Source organism: Tachyglossus aculeatus, chromosome 21, assembly GCF_015852505.1.
Source record: "Tachyglossus aculeatus isolate mTacAcu1 chromosome 21, mTacAcu1.pri, whole genome shotgun sequence".
Lineage (NCBI taxonomy): Eukaryota > Metazoa > Chordata > Mammalia > Monotremata > Tachyglossidae > Tachyglossus > Tachyglossus aculeatus.
In genome coordinates this window covers 51,223,766-51,243,977 of record NC_052086.1, presented here as the reverse complement: position 1 = coordinate 51,243,977, position 20,212 = coordinate 51,223,766, and the positions used below count along the sequence as shown (strand labels likewise).

General features: G+C 44.7%; 1 protein-coding gene across 1 annotated transcript in view; it reads left to right on the top strand.

Moving 5' to 3' along the window:
- The window catches only part of CACNG3 (calcium voltage-gated channel auxiliary subunit gamma 3), a 137,793-nt gene that overhangs the window by 104,596 nt on the left and 12,985 nt on the right, over positions 1 to 20,212 (top strand). The window contains exon 2 of the mRNA XM_038763187.1: positions 7,057 to 7,140. Within this exon, the coding sequence (XP_038619115.1) occupies positions 7,057 to 7,140 (84 nt within the window). The remainder of the gene's footprint in view (positions 1 to 7,056; positions 7,141 to 20,212) is intronic.

Sequence of the window (20,212 nt, the reverse complement as noted above, 5' to 3'; positions counted from 1 at the left end):
CACAGTAAGCGCTCAATAAATATGATTGAATGAATGAATGAATTAGGTCAGTTGGAAGCCATCTTAATGGGTCACCCCACCCCACCCTGTCACCTGACAACCACCCACTCCTCGTACCCAGAGAGGAGAGTTGGGCTGTCTGCTGAAAAGGAGCAAACTCAGTACTGGGAAACTCTGCCTCATTCATTTAATTGTATTTATTAAGCACTTACTGTGTGAAGAGCACTGTACTAAGTGCTTGGGCTGCCCTCAAAACTCACAGCCCCATTCTCCCCTCCTCAACCTGGAGGGCAGCTGATCAAGGTGGCATATCTGTACCCATCAAAACCTTTTTTTTATGGTATGGGTTAAACACTTACTATGTGCCAGGGACTGTACTAAGCACTGGGGGAAATGCAAGCAAATTAGATTGGACACAGTCCCTGTCCCACATGGGACTCACAGTCTTAATCCCCATTTTACAAATGAAGTAACTGAAGCCCAGAGAAGTGAGGTGACTTACCCAAGGTCACACAGTAGAAAAGTGGCGGAGCCAGGATTAGACCCCATGACCTTCCGACTTCCAAGCCTGGGCTCTATCCACTAGAATTCTCTGCCAAGAACTTTAAACATGGAATGCTGACATTTCAAAATTGAAGCTGGAAAAGGCGAGGAAGGCAAGAGGGGTGGGGTGTGTGTGTGTTGTGTATGTGTCTGTGTACATGCAGGGACGGGAACTGAATAAGACACGAACACAACTGCATGATGATTTGCTAAGCCCTTACTATGTTCCAAGCACTGTGCTAAGGGCTGGAGTAGCTATAACACATGAAGATTCCACAATGGGCTCACAGTCTAAGGGGGAGAGAAAACAATTATTTAATCCCCATTTTGTAGATGAGGAAATTGAGGCACAGAAAAGTTGACTTATCCAAGGCCATACAACAGGCGAGTGCTCTCCCTGTCTCTGGTTCTCCCTCCTACTTAGACCTTGAGCCCCATGTGGGACAGGGATCATTCCCCATCTGATTATCCTACATCTACCCCAAATCCTAGAACAGTGTTTAACACATAGAAGGCACATAGCACATAGTAAGTGCTTAACAAATACCATGATTATTATAATTATCTTATTAATACGAGCAGTGGAAGGGACCTTTCCAGGGCTCAGGGAAGACATCATCGATCCAACCCGCAAGGTTGATGTCCACAGACATATTTTGAAGGAATCTGACTCTCCATTATCTCAGTGGGTCAGTTACCGGCTGGCTCAAACATTGGTTTGGAAAGTCAGGGAGTAGAGGTCAGTCTCACCAAAGGGACAGTCATTACTGGAAAGTAACAGTTCAAAAAAGAACCAGGAGCTTCCAAAGGCAGGTGCTAAAATAACCCCTTTATTATCTGAGTTATTGGCAATTGGTACCAATGCATACGAGGAGGAAAAAGAAAAAAATGAGCAGGGATGAGATCAGTGCAGCAGATGGGGGACTTGAGAGTATTAGTCACATCAGGAATAATAACTAGAGAAGGCTGGTCAGGAGGAGCTGAAATTAGCTGAGTTCATTGCACTATTGATGTGAGTCCATGAGTGGAATCGTGAAAGTCAACAGTGTAGAGAAAAGACCCATCTTAAATGAGGCAGAGTTAAAGAGAGGAAAGGCAATAGGAAAGCTCCAGGATTCCAAGCCCCATTCCCACCTGGGGACACTTGCTACTTCTCAGCTATTAGCAGTGATGACTAAGAAGAGTTGCGGTTGCAGAGTTCAATTACCAGTTGCTTCTAAGTTTGGCAAGCCCAGCCAGAAACAGCTAGGCTCATTGAAGGGCAAAGGGCAGAAAGGACTGGTGGGTAGAGGAGCAGTGATCAGTTTAATAATGATGAGATTGTCTAAGTGCTTACTATGTATCTGGCATTGTTTTAAGCCCTGGGGGAGTTACAAGCTAATCAAGTTGGATACAGTCCCTATCCCACATTCAATCATATTTATTTGAGCACTTTCTGTGTGCAGAACACTGTACAAAGCACTTGGAAAGAACTATTCAGCAACAGAGTCAATCCCTGCCCACAACGGGCTCACAGTCTAGAAGGGGGAAGACAGACATCAAAACAACTAAACAGGGATCAATAGCATCAATATATACAAATAGAATTATAGCTATATACACATCAATAATAAAATAAATAGAATTATAACATATGAGGCTCACACTCTGAATCCCCATTTTACAGATAAGGTCACTGAGGCATAGAGAAGTGAAGTGACTTGCCCAGGGTCACACAGCAGACAAGTGGAGGAGCTGGGGTGAGAACTTAGGTCCTTCTGACTCTCAGGCCCATGGTCTATCCACAAAGCCACAGTGCTTGAACTACAGAGCTCAACCTTATAACCACCACATTCCTCCAATTCCCCAGCCACTTCTAAAAGACACTCCTTGCAAAAACTAGCTTCTTTAATGATAATCAATGACTTTCCAGCTGCCAAGTCCCTTATAATGCCTTCCCAAAGGCAGTGAGGTTGATGGTATTCCAGAAGTCAGGTGATCAAACCACAGCTGTGGTATTTACCACTCATTGCAAAGCTGTTAGGTGTTAAGTGTAAGGTTCAGTGGCACATAGATGGTTTGTAGATTCCTAAGTTGCAGGGAATTATAGTTCCCTGCAAATCAACCTCAAACTCAATGACATTTTCTCAAAAAGCAACAAGAAGCACAAGAGGTCTATCTTAAATGGTTCGACACTGACCTTGCTCTGGCTGTTCCTCCTGTGTGGTGGCAGTGGGTTCTCTGCTACATCAGTGCCAAGAGTTAATGCAGTGATTACAAAAGGGGAGGCTTTCTGGCTTTTCTCTGGCTGAAACTAGGGCATGAGCATGTTCCTGGCAATAAGCAACTGATGGGGATTCAAGGAATCAACCCAAGGCAAAACTTTCCAAAATGCTTCCAGTCTATGTCAAGGTCAGAGCTGAGCTTTTGATGTCTTATCAAATATCTTTAGTCACAAAGTCAAGTGTGGGTGGCTAGCAAAGGACAGGATACGAAGAGGAGGAGGAGCAGGGAGAAGAGGGAAGGAGAGAAAAGGCAGGGAAGGAAGGAAGGCAAAGGATGGCTCATTCAACCAACACCCAACCTCATCAGGCTCAAAATATGAGTTTGCTTGCTACTTCCAATGCATCTTTGGCATAAAAGCAGACACATTTTACCCCTCTAGACCTTAAGCTCCCTGTGAGCAGGGAACATGCCTACCAACTTTGTTATATTGTACTCTCCTAAGCACTTAGTACAGTGTTCTGCATACAATAAGGGCTCAATAAATAAGATGGAATCATTTTACCCATACCTGCTTTAGGAAAAGCCCAGATTTTGTTGTGGTTTTGCAACCACATCTCCTTCCCATCCTCCTTTCTCTTCCAAAAGAAAAAACATCAATTTTGTATTGGATTCATATTTAGTGGGATGGAAATGAACCAGGAGATATATCAGCCTCATTTTCAGGATCAGCAAAGGGGTGGGTACAGCTTACTATTCACCTGACACTATTCACATTACTCAGAAGAACTGTGGGGTCAAATCCATAGGGCAGGAGGGAAGCTAAATCCTCCCCTGGGTTCTTGCTAGAGCAGAATAGTGACAGGTGTTCATTCATTTAACCACATTTATTGAGCACTTACTATGCACAGAACACTGTACTAAGTGCTTGGGAAAGGCCAATAAAACAATAAACAGGCACATTCTGTGCCAGAATTCCTGTTCTCTGGAACTTGAGAGAGAGGCATCCAACGAGAAGAATTTGGGCAGGAAAGGCAAGCAGGTCAGAAGAGCCCCAGAGAGACAGAGGGAGGTATTTGTACTCAGTCGATCAATCAGTGGTGTTTATTGAGTGCTTACTATATGCAGAGAGCACTGTACTATGCACTTGGGAGAGTACAATACAAGAGAGTTGGTAGTCCTGATCTCTGCTCACAGTGATATGTACTCATGAAATTAATCAATGGTATTTCTTGAGAGAGCCTTGTGTGACAAACACCGTTACTAGGTGCTTTAGTGAGAACAATGCAGTAGAGCTGAAAGACATGTTCCCTGCCCACGAAGAACTCACAGTCTATTTAAACACTTATTTATTAACCTATCCATCATCCCACTCTCTCTTTTTTCTGACAATAATTGTGATATTTTTTAAGTTATTACTATGTGCCAAGCACTGTACTAAGTCATGGGGTAGAAACAAGAATAAAAGATCAGACATATGGGGGTCCTTGTCAGTGAGTCGGGGCAAAGAACATACCTTATCCTTGTTTTTACAGATGAAAACATGGAGACCAATCAGTAGCATTCACTGAGGGCTTACTATGTATGGAACACTGTTCTGAGTGCTTGGGAGAGTACAGAACAAGAGAATATGCAGATATGTTCCCTGCCCAGAATAAGCATATAGTCTAGAGGGGAAGATAAGTGACTTATCCAGGGTCATACAGTAGTCAAGTGGCAGGGCTGGGATTAGAGCCCAGGATTGAGTATTCTCAGGCTGGTATCCTTACCAGTGGGCTATACTGCTTTTCTTCTCTGTAGATAATTTTGTGTTGTAGTCATTCAATCAATGATAAACATGCTTGGCACATGGTAAGTGCTTTACAAATGCCATCATTATTATTGTCATTATTATGCACTAACTGTGTACACAGCATTGTACTAAGAGCTTGGGAGAGTGCAATACAACAGAATTAGCAGACACGTTCCCTGCCCATAATGAGTTTAGAGTCTAGAAAGGGAGACAGACATTAATATGAATAAATCGCTTATATAATTTAAAGATACATACAAAAGTGCTGTGGATTTGGGGGTGGGGCAAATATCAGATGCCCAAAAGTCACAGATCGAAGTGCACAGCAGACACAGAAGGGAGAGCAAGCAGGGGAAAAGAGGACTTAATTGGGGAAGGCCTCGTGTAGTAATAGTATTTATCAAACGCTTACGGTAGACAGAACCCTGAACTAAACACTGGGAGAGAATACCCAGGCAGGAATTAGACACATTCCCTCAGGGACTCATAATATAAGGATTTGAGGGAGGAGAAGGGACTGGAAATGAAACATTAATACACAAGGACAAATATGCAGAATGGGCTCGAGGTATCAGCAGGGATGGAAGACTCTGAGAGCATAGGGCAACAGCCTCCACCTCTGGCCTGCTGGGCATAGATCATGCCATGACGAGGGACTCTCAGGGGTGGGAGGGAAGGCGGCGGTTATCATGGTGCTTGTCTCGGTGGGGATGGAGAATGTGTTTGCCACTCGCTAAACTTTAAGCTCCCTGAAAGAGGGAATTGAGTCTTTTCCTTCTATTGCACTCTCCCAACCATGGGGAATAAATGCAATTGAATGATTGATGGACAGAAAAGCAATGAGGAGGGAGTCAGGAAAATCGAAGGATTGAGAAGCAGAGTGGCTGAGTGGATAGAGCACAGGCCTAGGAATCAGAAGGCCCTGGGTTCTAATTCCCGATTCTCCACTTGTCTGCCGTATGACCTCAGGCAGTGACCTTCACTTATCTGTGTCTCATTACCTCATCTGTAAATGGAGATTAAGATGGTAAGCCCCATGAGGAACATGGACTGTGTCCAGTTTGATCAACTTGTATCTACCACAGCGATTAGAGCAGTGTCTGGCACATAGTAAGCAACTAAGAAATACCATTTTAAAAAAAGGACCATTCTAAAAACAAAATGGTTAGTTTCCTCACTGCTCTTCATGTTCCTCTTTTCTCCCTTCATTATCTGCCTTGCATATACTGAGAAGCAGCGAGGCTTAGTGGATACAGAACAGGCCAGGGAGTCAGAAGGTCATAGGTTCTAATCCATGTTCCTCCACATATCTGCTGTGTGACCTTGGGCAAGTCACTTCACTTCTCTGGGCCTCAGTTCCTTCATCCGTAAAATGAGAGTGCGGGACAGGGACTGTGTCCAACTTGACTATCTTGAATCTACTCCAGTGTTTAGGATAGTGCTTGGCACATAGTAAGTGCTTAAAAAGTACCATAATTTTAATTTTTCTTATTGTTATATGTTTTCCAGAAGTCTGTCAGTCCACAACCTTCACATAAATCCTCCCCTTACTTGCTAACCAATAGTTTACCCTTTCTCATAGCTGTAGGGCATGTCAGCCCATTTAACTCTCTTCCTGCATCGCAGGCTGCAGTTTCTCAATAAATGCCACAACCTCCTGTCTACAACTTGGATAATTTCAGATTCTGGGTTGAGCTGGTATTTCATGCAGGGCTCTTCCCACAGTAGGGGCTCTGTAATGATTATGGAATAAATGATTGAGGGGACAAACTGATTTTCTTTCCATGTAAGCTCTTCTTAGTGGCCAGGGTAGCGTTTCTAATGCTGAGGTATTCTCTCACTGTAACATCCCTTGCTCAAAGCCTCCCTCCTATCTGGAACTCTTCTTCCCTTTACTGTTGGTAGGCCACCCCAGCTTCACCCCTGGAACTCTTCTCCCCATCTTCAAAGCCCTAATAAAACCGCACCTCCTCCAGGAAATCTTCCCTGGCTACCTCTCATCTCCCCAGCTGATTCACCCATTTTCTGTCATCCATGTAGTTAGATCCATACCCATTAAGCACTTTGAGAAGCAGTATGGCCTGGGAGTCAGAAGGACCGGGGTTCTAATTCTGCCTCTGCCACTTGTCTCTTATGTGACCTTGGGCAAGTCACTTCACTTCTCTGGGCCTCAGTTACCTCATCTGTCAAATGGGCATTAAGACTGAGCTCCATGAGGGATTTGGATTACATCCAAGCTAATTAGCTTTAATCTACTCCAGCGCTTAGTACAATGCCTGGCACATAATAAGCACTTAACAGATACCTTTTAAAAATTGCAGCAGGAGAGACTGACTGTCTTTGTTGATTTTTATTAGGAAAATTTGGTCCTGGGGATAAGTGTGGGGGCTTGCCAGCTTCCGGGACCCTGCCTTTCCCTCCCCCGCCCCCACTAAAGGAGCTGACTCTCCATCTTAGTCAGCCATCTGGAGGGCTCTTGACTCCTTTGCCGTTACTTGAAACCTGATTTGTTTCCTTAGGAACTTTTCGAGGAGTGTGTAAGAAAATTGATCACTTCCCTGAAGATGCTGATTATGAACAAGACACCGCTGAGTATTTGCTGCGTAAGTCTTTCCTCTTCTTACTTACCCCTGGGGGCTGAAGCCTGTTTCTGTGCTTGCCTGTTTAAAGCCACCTGGCAACTTAGATTCCCTCTGGAAATGGCCTCTTTCAATGCCCCAGCATCGATGGGGAAGGTGTCTGCAGGTCCTCTACTGATGAAGGACGAGAACCATGATGTGATATTGTCTTCTTTAATAATGGGTGCTTATCCATCATTAAAGATTATTCAGTCACTAAAGAATTCATTTAAGAACAGCAGATCCAAACCAAGAGAACTGGTTATGAAGAATCATAATATACCCAAGCTGAGCTTCCTGTTTGTCAAATGCACATGGTAACGTGGGAGAAGGGTAGATTCCTCGGCAAAGGAGAAGAGTGGAGATGGGGTTGGAAAGATGAGAGGTGCAGGTCACGGAGCTTGATGCTCACTGCAGCATGTGAATCTGGCTAGATTAGGGGGCCACCAGACTGAAAGTACAATTCAGCAACAAAGAGAGACAGTCCCTGCCCACAACGGGCTCTCAGTCTAGAATGGGGGAGACAGACATCAAAACAAGTAAACAGGCATCAGTAGCATCAGTAGAAATAGAATTAGAGATATATACACATCAAAACAAGTAAACAGGCATTAATATAAATAAATAGAATTAAAGATATGCACATATGTACACAAGTGCTGTGAGGCAGGGAGGGGGGTAGAACAAAGAGAGCGAAACGGCACGATGTGGGGAAGGAGAGCTGAGAAAAATGGGGGGGGCTCAGTCTGAGCTTTGAAGGGGAGGGAAGTGTGATTGGCGGATTTGAGGAGGGAGGGCATTCCAGGCCAGGGGTCAACGGCAGGACAGGTGAGAATGAGGCACAGTGAGAAGGCACCAGTACTGAAGTCCTTGTTTGACGGGAGGCCGTTACCTGGACAGTTCCAACATGGGCCAGAGAAGGTATTAGCCTGAGGGAGAGGGGTCAGATGCATATCTCCTTTGGTAATTCATTCGATCGTATTTATTGAGCGCATCAGCAAGTGCCTCCATTTGCTCCTCAACCCTCTTCAGGGCATCCCCCTCCTCTCCAAGGGAGCCTGTTCTCCCCCCAACTTTGACTGTGAGTCCAACAATAATAAAACTAACCATAACAATAATAATTATAATAATTGTACTTGTTAAGCACTTACAGTGTGCCAAGCACTGCTCTAAGAGCTAGGGTAAATACAAGTTAATCAGGTTGGACGAAGTCCCCGTCCTACATGGAACTCACTGTCTAAGTAGGAGGAAGTGGGATCTAATCTCCAATTTACAGATGAGGTTCCTGAGGCACAGGGAAATGAGGTGACTTGCCCAAGGTCACACAGCAAGGCAATTGGCAGAGCCGGGATTGGAACCCAGGTCCTCTGACTCCCAGGAATATGCTCTTTCCACTAGGCTACACACTGTGTCTGACCTAATTACCTTGGCTCAATGCTTAGAACAGTGTTTGACACATAATATGTTCTTAAATAAAATAATAATAATAGAGACTTTGTGGAACAGGAATTTGCAAGATTCCATTAGACTTTCGTCAGGCTGATTTTCTGCTGCTTGATCTTTGCAGAACTTTCTTCATTTCTCTCTCCCCCGCTTCTGCTCTTCGCCCTCTCCTAATTCCCTTTCCTTCTGGGTTTACTCCTCCCCATCCAGCCCCCGCTGTTTTGGGGTGCAGTGAGATATGAGGGATATTCGCTGTTGGACTTCAACAGCCTTTTGTTCAGCAGCCTTTTGTTGAGTTCTTTGGATTCATTCTAATCAGCAATTAAAAATAAATGTACTTACTGTTCCCACCCAACCCACTGGTCTGCAGAAGCCGGAATATCCACTTCCAAGCAACAGCTTCCATCCCCACCTGACCCGCTTCCCTTCTGCTCACCAATCGTAGTACAGACGACTTCATAACCATGAAAACGGAGCCATCCTCCCTCCCCTCAATTTACCAGAGCAAATGCCTGGCTGGGGTTCAAATCATAGGCCACCACTCTCCCCGCCTTCACAGCCTTATTAAAACCACACCTCCAAGAGGCCTTCCCTGACTAAGCCCTCATTCTCCCTACTCTCTCTCCCTTCTGCGTTTCCTGTACACTCGAATCTGTACCCTCTGAGTACTTGACATTCACCCCATCCTCAGCCCCACAGCTCAAAGGTATGTATCCATAATTTATTTTAGTGTCTGTCTCCCCCTCTAGACCATAGGACTGTCAGCTCCTGTCTTAAAGAGATTCCAGGTACAAAATCACTCTGCAGAACCACAAAACCCCTGGCTCAGTCACAGTCCTGCCTTCTCCTGACTTCACCCAAAATTGGAAGGTGCCATGGTTTATTGTGGACCACAAGGCCACTGCATAAAGTCCCACACTACAAATAGACAGAGGCCTGGCCTTAATACAACAGTTGGAAAATCCAGGTCTTGTCAAGGTCTAGAGGACTGTGGGGTCATAAGAATATGTTGTTGCAACATATTCAGGCTAGAATGAGCCCGCTGTTGGGTAGGGACCATCTCTATATGTTGCCAAATTGTACTTTCCAAGCGCTTAGTGTAGTGCTCTGCACACAGTAAGTGCTCAATAAATGCGATTGAAGGAATGAAGAGTGAGGTCTCCAAGAGATGTGTTTAAGCACTGGGAGAAACTGGAAAATCATTCATTCTGTGGTACCTTTACTGGCAGTTCCTTTCCTTCACCTGTAACATTTCCATCCCGCTGCTGTGGGAAATTCTTCTGGGCATTGGGAGCTTGTCACCATCTTGTCAGAAGTCTTTGGTATTGGTGTCCTTACCCATAACATTTCAAGGGTTGACTCTTAAAGGTCACAGAATAACCTTTAGTCACATTTTCATCCTCCCCCTCAAGATTAAAAGCTCACCGTGGGCAGGGAATATGTCTACCAACTCTGCTCTTTTGTACTTTCCCAGGTGCTTAGTACTGTACAGTGCACACATTAAGTACTCAGTAAATACCACTGAATTAATCCAGTATGTATTTTCTGCAAGATTTACCAAAATTTCCTGGAAGGGTGATGGAATGGGGAAATGAGGTGGTAATCAGGTCTTCTTGAAGGAGAAATGATCCTATTAAGGCTTTGAAGGTGGGGAAGAGTGGTGGCTTGGCATACATGAAGGGGGAGGATGTTCCATGCCAGAAGCAGGACATGGGCAAGATATTGGCAGTGAGATAGGCCAGATGGAAGTACAGTGAGTAGGTTGGAATTAAAGGAGTCAAGTTTAGGGAAGCAGCATGGCATAGTAGCAAGAGCATGGGCTTGAGAATCTAGAGGTCCCTCATCTGTAGAATGGGGATCAAGAGTGTGCGCCTCATGTGGGACAGGGACCGTGTCCAACCTGATTACCTTGTATATACCCCAATGCTTTGAACAGTGTTTGGCACATAGTAAGGGCTTAACAAATACCTCAATTATTGATGTGGGCTGGGGCATAGTAGGTAATCAGAGAGGTAAGGTAGGAGGGGGCGAGTTGATTGAGAGCTTTGAAGCTGATGATAAAAAGTCTCTGTTTGATACGGAAGTGGGTGGACAACCATTGGGGGTTTTTGAGGAGTGGGGAGACGTGAATTGAACTTTTTTTTAGAAAAAACGTCATAGGCAGCAGAATGAAGTAAGGACTGAAGTGGGGAGGACAGCAGGTGGCAGTACTAGACTGGAGGAAGAATGGGGTCATAAATCTCTTGGAAACTGCAACAGTATCCCCTATTACCCAAAACATTCCTTTTCCCAGCAGTCAGGAAGATTCCAGGATTACTAGGAGTGACAAGGACAAAATGTAATACCAAGCACAGAAATGTAATAATAGTAATAATGGCATTTATTAAGCACTTACCACGTGCAGAGCACTGTTCTAAGCGCTGGGGAGGTTACAAGGTGATCAGGTTGTCCCTTGAGGGGGATCACAGTCTTAATCCCCATTTCACAGATGAGGTAACTGAGGCACAGAGAGGTTAAGTGACTTGCCCAAAGTCACAAAGCTGACAATTGGCGGAGCCGGGATTTGAACCCATGACCTCTGACTCCAAGGCCCATGCTCTTTCCACTCCAGTGACTCTGTAGGAAGAGATCTTTCTCTCACCACCAACAAGAGCTCAGTCTTTTCGGGTGAGACTGAACACCTTCTGGACGGCTTAGATCTACTTGGCCACCAATCCACTGCAGAGGCAATGAACATGAGAGAATCAGCTTGCTTGAATTAATCAGTCAATCAATTGTATTTATTGAGAGCCCGTTGTTGTATGCAGAGCACTGTACTAAGCTCTTGGAAGAGTACAATATGACAATGTAACAGACACATTCCCTGCCCACAGTGACAGTCTAGAAGGGGAAACAGACATTAATGTAAATTACAGATGTGTACAAAAATGTGGTGGGGCTGAGGGAGCGGTGAATAAAGGGAGAAAATCAGAGCGACGCAGAAGGGATTGGGAGAAAAGGTTTTCCTCCTCGACCAAGCTCACAGCTCCCACTCGCCCCACCCCCCCCCGCCCAAACCTCCACCTCCCATTTCTCATTCCCACAGTTAGATGGGATGAGGGAAGTCTTCAAACTGGTTTCCTCCTCCCTCTGCCTTCTTTCCCCTGTTGGCCAGGCCCTCCTGGAATAAGCCAGGAGAAGCGCACATTTAGAGGTTCAGTCGCAATGAGGCACAAAGAGACCCATCTAGAGCTCCCTGCTTCTGGCCAGGGAAGTGGGACTGAATCCCTCGGCCACTCTGGAGATGAGGACAATGGCCGCCATTGCTGCTGCCCCTGTCACTGTTGCTGCTTCAGCTGAACTGGAATATTCAGAAACACCCCTCACTGACCCAGAGGGCCCAGTGTTTGAATGGCTGAAGAGCCAGGAGACCATGGCCCATAGCTATTTAGCCCTGGGGGCAGTGAAAAATCACCCAGTCCTTCTGCAGGAGCAAAGATCCTGGACCCAGGGGCAGCAGCAGTGGGAAGAAGGAGCAGAAGAAGGAGGAGGAGGAAGAGGCAAGTCTTCTCCCACCTGTCTTCCTCCTCCCTAACAACTTTCCTTTTTCCCTTCCTTCCCTTTCTCCTACCTTCTCTTTCCTTTCCCTTCTGTTCCCAGTTTCTTCTCTTGCCTCTCTTTTTCTCCCTTTTCCTTCTTTTCTCTCCCTCTCTCCAGTCTCTCCCCCATCTCACCTGAAATGATCTAGTTCCTGGACACCTCAGCCTAGAAAGGAATTGGTTTTTTTAATGGTATTTGTTAAGTGCTTACTTTGTGCTAGGCACTGTACTGAGCATGGAAGTAGATGCAAGATAATCAGGTGGTCATAGTCCGAGTCCCACATGAGGCTCACAGTCTCAATCACCATTTTACAGATGAGGTAACTGAGGCATAGAGAAGTCAAGTGACTTTCCTAAGGTCACACAGCAGACAAGGAGTGGGGCCGGGATGAAAACCCACATCCTTTTGATTCCCAGGGCTGTTCTCTATCCACTAGGCAGTAAGCAGGACCTAACAGGATTCCTGTCCAGTTTGAACCAGTTGGACTGTGCCATGGAAGACTTAAGCATCCAACTATGGCCCCTTTTCTACATTTGGGGCTCAGAAGATCTGTCTTTCTATGCCTGCTGGACTTCCTTGCCCTATACTAAACTCTTGGAGAGTACAATATAAGTGTTGCTGGACACGTTCCCTACCCACAAGGAGTTTAAAGACTAGACTTGCTGACTGCATAATTTATGCCCATACCAACAGCACCCTATGCCTTAAATAAGTAATAGTAATAATTGTGGTATTTGTTTAGCATTTTCTATAGACCAAGCACTGTGCTAAGCACTAGTGCTAGAGTCAAAATAATCCGGTCAGACAGTTCCTGTCCCACATGGAACTTACAGTCTAAACAGGAGGGAAAACAGGTATTGAGCCCCCACGAGGAAACTGAGGCTCAGAGAAATTAAGTGACTTGCCCAAGGTCAGACAGCAGGCAAGTGAGAAGCAGCATGGTATAGTGGATAGAAGCCAGGCCTGGGAGCCAGAAGGTCATGGTGCTAATCCCTGCTCCACCACTTGTCTGCTGTGTGGCCTTGGGCTAGTCACTTCACTTCTCTGTGACTCAGTTGTCATGAGTCCCCAGTTCGTACCAACCAGGACCTTCCTGGACTGGGGGGAGCCTCTGATCACCAAGGTTACTGTGGAAAGTTTTTACTTAGTTTTACCAACATGCAAGGGAGCAATACATACACCCATATGCTCAATCACTCCACCAAGGGTCCAATATCAGTCCACAGTCAAAGTAGCCCGTTCTTCCAGTGCTTCTTTATGCTTCTGCTGCTCCAATGCTTGCTTCTCTTTGCATCTTAGCATGCCTCTGTCAGCATGCCCCCTGTGTTGCGCTAATGTTATTCATAAAGACCACCTTTTATCTGCATTTTAGGCGTCACAGCTGGGTCTCTACTTGATAGTCATTGATTGGTCCAGACCCATTACTAAGTAGAACAGGGAGAGATGGCCACACTTCCCTCCATGCTTCGCCCCCATAGGTCAGCAATCACCTGTCCTCAAGAAGAGCGCATCATTGCCTTTGGCAGTTTCTTCCTTGCTGTTCATAGGATCAGAAACCATCACTATTAAGGCAGCTGGCCATGGGCTCACCACATCAGTTACCTCATCTGTAAAGTGGGGATTAAGACTGTGAGTCCCAAGCGGGACAGGGACTCTGTCCAACCCGATTTGCTTGTGTCCACCCCAGTACTTAGTATAGTGCCTGGTACATAGTAAGTGCTTATAGAAGCAGTATGGCTCAGTGGAAAGAGCCCGGGCTTGGGCGTCAGAGGTCATGGGTTCTAATCCCTGCTCTGCCACATGTGAGCTGTGTGACTTTGAGCAAGTCACTTAAGTTCTTGTGCCTAAGTTGCCTCATCTGTAAAATGGGGATTAAGACTGTGAGCCGCACATGGGACAACCTGATTACCTTGTGTCTCCCCCAGCACTTAGTACAGTGCTTGGCATATAGTAAGCACTTAACAAATACCATCATTATTAACAAATACCACAGTTATTATTATTATTATTATGTGGCAGAGCCAGTATTAGACCTTCTGACTCCCACGCCTATGTTCTTTCCTCTAAGCCCTGCTGCCTCTCTAAATGTTGAGGAGTCTTAATCAGTGAAAGGCTGCCTTGGTTCCACTCTTGCTGCAGTTGTCTGGTTCCCGAGCCTCCATTTCCCCATTACATGAGGTCTGCTGCTGTACTTCCCCTATTCTCAGCCTTCTCCCTGCCTTACCAGAACGGAGCATGGCACCATCTTCCCCACCATTTACTTCAACACTGAAAAGTTCCTTCAGTTTGAATCTGTGAGACAGATCAGTAATTGGTGATCTTGATCTTGTAGCTTCCCAAGGAATGAAAATGACACATTCCCTTATTTCTGGGTAGTGATGACTTTGAACAGTGCTTGCCACATAGTAAGCGCTTAACAAATGCCATCATCATCATTATCAGAGAAACATTACTTATTATTACTTTCACCTTCCCGTTCTTTAAAATGTGTGCCTGGGAGTTTACCCTGGATTTGCCAGAAGACGTGGGATTGTGGGAAAGGAATTACAGTCTAGAGCTGCATTTTGACCTTTATATTCATGCCTGCCTCCCCCTCTAGACTGTGAGCTTGTTGTGGACAGAGAATGTGTCTTTTTATTGTTAGTTTGTAGTCTCCCAAGAGCTTAGTACAGTAGCACAGTGCTCTGCATACAGTAAGTGCACAATAAACATGATTGATTGATCGATTGAATGACCTCTGGCTCCAAAAGCTTTGTGCAGTGGGGAGGTATTACAAGGATGGCCTTTGGACTGGGGTGAAGATGGTGAATTGGAATTCTCTACAAATCAACCTGACAGATCTTCCCAGAAAATTGAGGCCTAAACCCAGGTTCAGTTAAATCCACTGCATTTTAGCAGAGAGTTATATCTGAGTTTATAAGGCACTTTGAGAAGTAGCATTGCATGTCAGCCCCAAAAAGATTCATACTTTGTTTCTCCATCTCTCAACCTTGTTTCCCAGGAAATTCAGTTTAGGGTCTGTGTTAAATCCTACCTGCATCTGGTCAAACCCACTCCTATTCTGTTTTTGAACTTATGGATATTTTTGGTGGAACCATTTTGAAGATTTCCTCAACTCTAAAATGGTAGAGCTATTAGAGTTTGGCCAGCGCTGACCTATAAAGAAATGTTGAGAAGTAGTGTGGCCTAGTGGAAAGAGCATGGCCTCAGGCTCTGCCAGTTGTTTGCTGTGTGACCTTGGGCAAGTCACTCAATACCTCTGTGCCTCAGTTTCCTCAACTGTAAAATGGGGATTAAATACCTTTTCTCCCTCCTAATTAGACTGCAAGCCCTTGCGGAACAGCAAATTCGTTCTACCTAGTTAACTTGCACCTACCCCAGCACTTAGAACAGGGTTTGATGCACAAGGAGCGCTTAACAAATATATAAAACAAAACAATGGCCTGAGTGAAGGGGAGAATCAGCTGGCAAGTCCTAGGGAACATATCCCTAGATGAATGTTAAAGGACTTCCCGACGGGGGGTGATAGCCAACACTTGGATTCAGCAGGAGTTGCTGCAGAAGAAGTTCAGTAAGATAGAAGTAGTGTGGCTCAGTGGAAAGAGCATGGGCTTGGGAGTCAGAAGTCATGGGTTCGAATCCCTGCTCCCCCACTTGTCAGCTGTGTGACCTTGGGCAAGTCACTTAACTTCTCTGGGCCTCAGTTCCCTCCTCTGTAAAATGGGGACTAAGACTGTGAGCCCCACGTGGGACAACCTTGATCACCTTGTATCCCCCCGCAGCGCTTAGAACAGTGCTTGGCACATAGTAAGCGCTTAACAAATACCACCATTATTATTATTATTATTATTGTTATTTATTTTCCACCACTAATGGGCAGGAACAGATGAAAAGAGGGCCACAAGCATTCTACCAGCTTCCATTCCAAAATAAAAGGGGCCATGTTCTTTACAAACATTTACCTTTATATGCAATTTTCCCTTTGTCATAGAAACCCCCTGCATTAAACCCTAGTGTGGGTACATGATGAGATGCCCACTAGTATTTAATCAATCACTCGATTATAGTTATTGAGTGTTTACCATGGGCAGAGCAGAGCAGGATAGCCTAGTGTATAGAGTGCGGGCCTAGGTGTCAGAAGGATCTGGGTTCTAATCCCTGCTCTGCCCACCAGTCTGCTGTGTGATCTTGGACAAGTCACTTATTTTCTCTGTGCCTCCGTTACCTTATCTGTAAATGGGGATCAAGATTGTGAACCCCATGTGAGACAGGAATTGCGTCCAACCCGTTTTGCTTGTATCCGCCTCAGTGCTTAGAACTGTGCTTGGCACGTAGTAAGCTTTTAACAAATACCACAGTTGCTATTCCCCTCCCCACAGCACCTGTATATATGTGTATATGTTTGTATGTATTTATTACTCTATTTATTTATTTATTTTATTTGTACATATTTATTCTATTTATTTTATTTTGTTAATATGTTTTGTTTTGTTGTCTGTCTCCCCCTTCTAGACTGTGAGCCCACTGTTGGGTAGGGACCGTCTCTATATGTTGCCAACTTGTACTTCCCAAGCGCTTAGTACAGTGCTCTGCACACAGTAAGCACTCAATAAATATGATTGAATGAATGAATGAATTATTATTATTACTAAGCGCTTGGGAGAGTACAGTATAACAGAGTTGGTAGACATGTTCCATGCCCACAAGAGGTTTACAACCTAGAGTCTACAGTATTCTTGGATAAATATTTCCATATTCTACTCTTCCCCCTAATTCTAATCTATTTTAATGTCTGTTTCCCCCCCCCAGTAGACTGTAAGATCCCTTTTTTAAGGTACTTGCTAAGTGCTTACTTTGTGCCAAGCTGTGTACTATTAGGGTAAATACAAGATAATCAGGTTTGAAAGAGTCCCTGACCCACATGAGGCTCATAGGAGGGAGTAGGACTTAATCCCAATTTTACAGATGAGGAGACTGAGGCTTAGAGAAGTTAAGTAACTTGCCCAAAGTCACACAGAAGGCAAGTGGCGAGCCAGGATTAGAACCCAGGTCCTCTGATTTCCAGGCCCATGTTCTTTCCCCTAAGCCATGCTGCCTTGTGAGTAGAAATCGTGCCTACCAACTCTGTGGTACTGTACTTTTCCAAGCACTCAGTTCAGTGCTCTGCATACAGTAATTGCTCAAGAAATACCTTCGATTATCTCAATTTTCTAACTCCAGGAGTCAAAGTGGAATGGGCCTTCAGGAATTAAAAAGGCCTTAATATGTTATGGGTAACAGAATCCTGGACAAGGCTGAATGCCAGCTGAAAACTGGGTGTCAATTGCTGAGAACAGAGAAGCATGGAGCACTGCCATCAGGAAGAGAGTGACTCTGAGCAAAAGCTTCATAAGGAATGAGATACAAGGGAGGTAAAAGAAAAAACAGCTACAGGTGCTGCAAATATTAAATGCAACAACATGATGGGAATCATCCTTGCTGGGTCTGCCAATAATATAGCCAGGACAGCAGGTCCCACATTGGCCTTTATAGCCCCAAAACTCACTCGTAGGTGAGCTTATGAAACAGCATTGCCTAGTGGATAGGGCACAGACCTGGAAACCAAAAGGGTTCTAATCCCGGCCCCGCCACTTGTCCGCTGGCAAGTCACTTCAGTTCTCTGGGCCTCAGTTACCTCATCTGTAAAATGGGAATTAAGACAGTTGGACCCATGAGGGACACAGACTGTGTCCAACCCGATTAGCTTGTGTGTACCCCAGTAAGCACTTAACAAATACCATTAAAAAAAAATACTTCACCATCAGTAGCATCTTCTTCAAATTCAAAGGAGGGGGAATAAGACTTTGGATATTTCACTTTTTGGTGGGGTCTGGGCAGGAAACCTCCTTCTCATTCTTTCTCTGTGTCTGCCCTGAAGAGGTACTGTCTTCCCAGGTAAAGTTTGTGTTTCACCTCTGCCATTTACTCCATTCCCTAAGCATCTCTCTGAAAGTTCCTCTAAAAAAAAAGCTCTTCTGGCTCGTTCTAGGGATTTTCAGTTAATTTAGCTGTTTTAAGGGGTTTGGGGGAATTGAATTTTTTCTTGAATTTTCACCAATTAAATTCATACCTCGTTCATTAAAAAGTAATGGATTTTTTTAAAAAAATCACAAGACTGAAGTGGTTGGGGCTGTAATAGGGCTGATATCTAGGTTGTGATTTTTTTAATAGCCTAATAAGGCCTCAAACCTGAGCAATTCACATTAAACACAGTAATTGTAGTCAGAGAAGAGGTCATTGAATTAATTACCTTTCATCCTCATTTTGGAAGCAAGAGCCATAGCAAGTCCAATTAGAAGAGGCAGAGAAGGAGCGTCTACTTTTAGTTCCAGTGAACAGCTCCAAAGTAACAACTAATGAAGTTTCCCTAAGCAGTTTCTTTCCACCAGAGGAAAAAGAGGAGAACCAAGATGATCTTTGATCAGCTATCTGAACGAGAAGGACCTGACTTCTGTATGATGTGAGCACAGAAAAAATTACAAAGATTCTGGCTACAGGTTTCTTAAGGCCAGCAATTTTAGTCTGGAAAGCTACAAATACCAACTGTGGAATTTATTAGGTACTTACTCTGTGGCAAGTACTGTGCTAAGCACTGGGTTCCAATGCAACCATAATAGTAATTTGGTATTCGTTAAGCACTTGTTGTGTGCCAAGAACTGAACTCAACACTAGGAAAGATACAAGATAATAAGGTTGGATGCAGTTCCTGTCACAGTACGACAGAGAGGATGACAGGTATTTAATCCGCATTTTGCAGATGGGGAAACTGAAGCACAGAGCTATAGCATGACATAGCCCAGCAAGCAAGGGACAGAGTCAGGATTAGAACCCACTTCTTCTGATTCCCAGGCTCTGCTTCTTTTCACTGCACCTTGTGGAAGAAAGGTGGGTAGAAATCTCCCCAAGCTCTGCCACTTGTCTGCTGTGTGAGCTCAGGCAAATCACTTCATTTCTCTGGGCCTCAGTTACCTCATCTGTAAAATGGGGATTGAGACTGTGAGCCCACATGGGAAAGGGACTCTGTCCAACTCGATTTCTTGTATCCATCCCAGAGCTTAGTACAGTTCCTGGCACATAGTAAGCACTTAACCAATATCGCAGTTGTTATTACTACTATTCTTATTAATAATAGTAAAGCAGTATTATTAACCATTCTTGTCAGTCAGTCACATTTATTGAGTGCTTACTATAATAATGATAATAATAATTATGGTCCTTATTAAGCACTTATTATGTGCCAAGCACTGTTCTAAGCGCTGGGGTAGATACAAGTTAATCAGGTTGGACCCAGTCCCTGTCCTACATGGGGATCACAATCTCAATCCCCATTTTAAAGATGAGGTAACTGAGGCTCAGAGAAGTGAAATGACTTGCCCACAGTCACATAGCAGACAAGTGGCAGAGCTGGGATTAAAACCCATGACCTTCTGACTATCAGGCTGGTGCTCTATACTCTGTGCAGTGGACTGTACTAAGCACTTGGGAGTGTACAATATACCAATAAGCAGACACACTCCCTGACCACAACAAGCTTACAGTCTAGAGGATGAATTTTTGCTCTCAGCTCTTACTCAGGGCCGACGCTATTGGAGTAGAGTTGTGGTAAGGTTCATTGTGGTGAGAGACTAGACATCATTTCTCACTCCGACCCCTCTCATCTTCCCCGACCTCACTTCCTCACTCATCTTCTGGCTAGGGAAAACCTCGAGGAGAAAATCATATCATTTGTAGCTTTGGCGAGCAAGCTGTCAGGGGTGCCAGTGAACATAGGTCCCCAAAACAAGATAATAATAATAATGATGGCATTTATTAAGCACTTACTATGTGCCAAGCACTGTTCTAAGTGCTGAAGAGGTTACAAGGTGATGAGGTTGTCCCACAGGGGGCTCACAGTCTTAATCCTCATTTTACAGATGAGGGAACTGGGGTCCAGAGAAACCATTCTTGTCAGTGACTTGCCCAAAGTCACACAGCTGACAATTGGTAGAGCCGGGAT